Here is a 2,279-nt window from a genome sequence, read left to right on the forward strand (position 1 = left end):
CTAGTTATTGTGCTTTTTATCTTGTTTTTAATTATTGTTTTATTATTTCTCCTATTGTGTTATTTGGTCAACTGAGGTTGTTTTAAATTGTGCTATATAAATAAATAAAGATTGATATTCATAGCAATTATATTTGCCTGGATACACAGAACACATTAAGTGGGACGTAAATGGAGTTCTCTGTTTTCTTGATGAGAAAACCACCCATTGTTCAGAGATCTCCAGATGCAGCACCACAAGTTAAAACTGTTTGTTAGAGACGGATAGCAGACAGACACACAGATCGAGGGCGACCAGACAGGCAGAGCGATGGACGGACACACTCACCCTCCTTACCCTTCACGACCAGCTGTTGCTCTGGTGTAGGCCGAGCCCTGACCGGGGGCTGGGACCGACTTACTCGGTCTGAACCTGAGGAGCCAGATAGAGAAGATGGAGGGGACAGGGACACCGAGGGAGCAGAGACAGGATTTAGGAAAGCGGGATGAGTGTTACACAGGAGGGAGAAAAGGGGGACCGGAAAGCTTAAATAATGTAAAAACAAAAGAAGAAAGGACCGAGTATTCTGGTAGTAAAACGTTCAGAGCCAACTACAACCCATAAGCACCACAAAAAAATAATTCCAGCGTTCCAACATACACACCAGCTAAAAGGATTTACAGAGTTTTTGCAAGACTGGTCAACACATGGCAATCTTCCAAAGACTGGCTGTAATCCTTTAAGGACACAAGTCACTGCTTTATGGACTTGTGTCGCACTCGAGTCAAATCTCTTTTGACTCGAGTCAAATCAGCGCAGATTCAACTTAACACCCCAGACTCAAACCGTGACCGATTGCAAATTATGAAACTTTTTCTTAGGTAATAATAAATGAATTAAACATGAGTGAAATGTGTGTTTTGGCCTCATTCTCAGTAACACTGCATATTTATTAACTGCTGCTTCACAACACAGATGACGTTTTGAATTGATTAGCAGTTCAAACAAACACATTTGTCAAAACTTTAGGAAAAGTTGATCATTTTGAGTCTATAATGGCCATCCCTTCTCACTGGTTAGAAAAACGTGTTGTTTATTTCAGCTAGTTCAGATGATATGCAATATAATAGAAAAGCCATTGCCTTCGTTTGAGCATTGTGTCCAGTGATGTGTATTAACATAAAAATCAACAACAAAAGTAGACACAAAATAAGCCATTTCAGTCCATTAATCAGATTTTTTAAAGATGTATCTTAGGCAGAATGCAGAGAGACTTTTTAAGATTAATCTTAAAAAATATTTGACATTAAGCTTATATAACCCCATCTTGACTTTGACCCCAATGCTGCCAAAAGTTAATGTCTCTGTGTTATTTTTGTGTGCATGAGGTCAAATGCTCATTTAAACCACACACAAATGCTTAATGAGGGCAAATGCCCCAAAGCATTCTACTAATATATAATGTATGAGACTGACTGCTCTCAGGACAGACTCTGCAGCAGCATATGTGGTATAGCATACTGCTGTGACTCATGCTAAATCACAGCCCTCTTCTGCTGCAGTCGAATGGCTCACTTACCTCCACACGCTGAGGATCAGACAGATGGACAGGAAGGAAGCAGAAAGAGAGGGAAGAAAAAAGTTCAGTCTAAAGAGTCATGGCTTTGTTGTAGTTCTCTTCAGCTCTTTCAGTATCTTACTTTCATAGGGCTCAGTGGAGGCTGTGACTCATGTGCTGTGATTACTATCTGAAGTTCAATTTGGGGACAGCTGTTATAAATAAGCAATGCAAGCTGCATGAAAGACTCACCACAGTGCTGACCCATCTCCGAGCGAACGTACTCTCTCACTTCATACTCCTGAATTTGAAATAAAGAGTGGAAACAGATGAAAAAACACATAGCTTTAATATAAACTCTGCATATGTTTGTGTGCTCATTTGTGTCCGTCTGTTCAGATTGAGCCCCGCGGTTCAGCTCGAGCACTGACCGTCATGCCTGGCTCTCCTCTGTCTCCCTTGATTCCATCTAGGCCCAGCTCTCCCTGCCACATGTACAGGTAGTAAGACACACACACACACACACACACACACACACACACACACACACACACACACACACACACACACACACACACACACACACACACACACACACACACACACACACACACACACACACACACACACACACACACACACACACACACACACACACACACACACACACACACACACACACACACACACACACACACACACACACACACACACACACACACACACACACACACACACACAG

The 2,279-nt window shown here is 42.0% G+C and overlaps 1 protein-coding gene across 1 annotated transcript in view; it reads right to left on the reverse strand.

The window, feature by feature from the left end:
- Positions 1–434: 434 nt before the first annotated feature.
- Positions 435–2,279, reverse strand: part of col7a1 (collagen, type VII, alpha 1) — a 79,075-nt gene continuing 77,230 nt past the window's right edge. Inside the window, exons 113-115 of the mRNA XM_079682257.1 lie at positions 1,969–2,022; positions 1,790–1,838; positions 435–1,567 (exon numbers count right to left, since the gene is read on the reverse strand). Of these exons, the coding sequence (XP_079538383.1) occupies positions 1,551–1,567; positions 1,790–1,838; positions 1,969–2,022 (120 nt within the window). The 3' untranslated portion in view covers positions 435–1,550. The remainder of the gene's footprint in view (positions 1,568–1,789; positions 1,839–1,968; positions 2,023–2,279) is intronic.

Source organism: Notothenia rossii (assembly GCF_949606895.1).
Source record: "Notothenia rossii genome assembly, chromosome: 5".
In the NCBI taxonomy this organism is placed as follows: domain Eukaryota; kingdom Metazoa; phylum Chordata; class Actinopteri; order Perciformes; family Nototheniidae; genus Notothenia; species Notothenia rossii.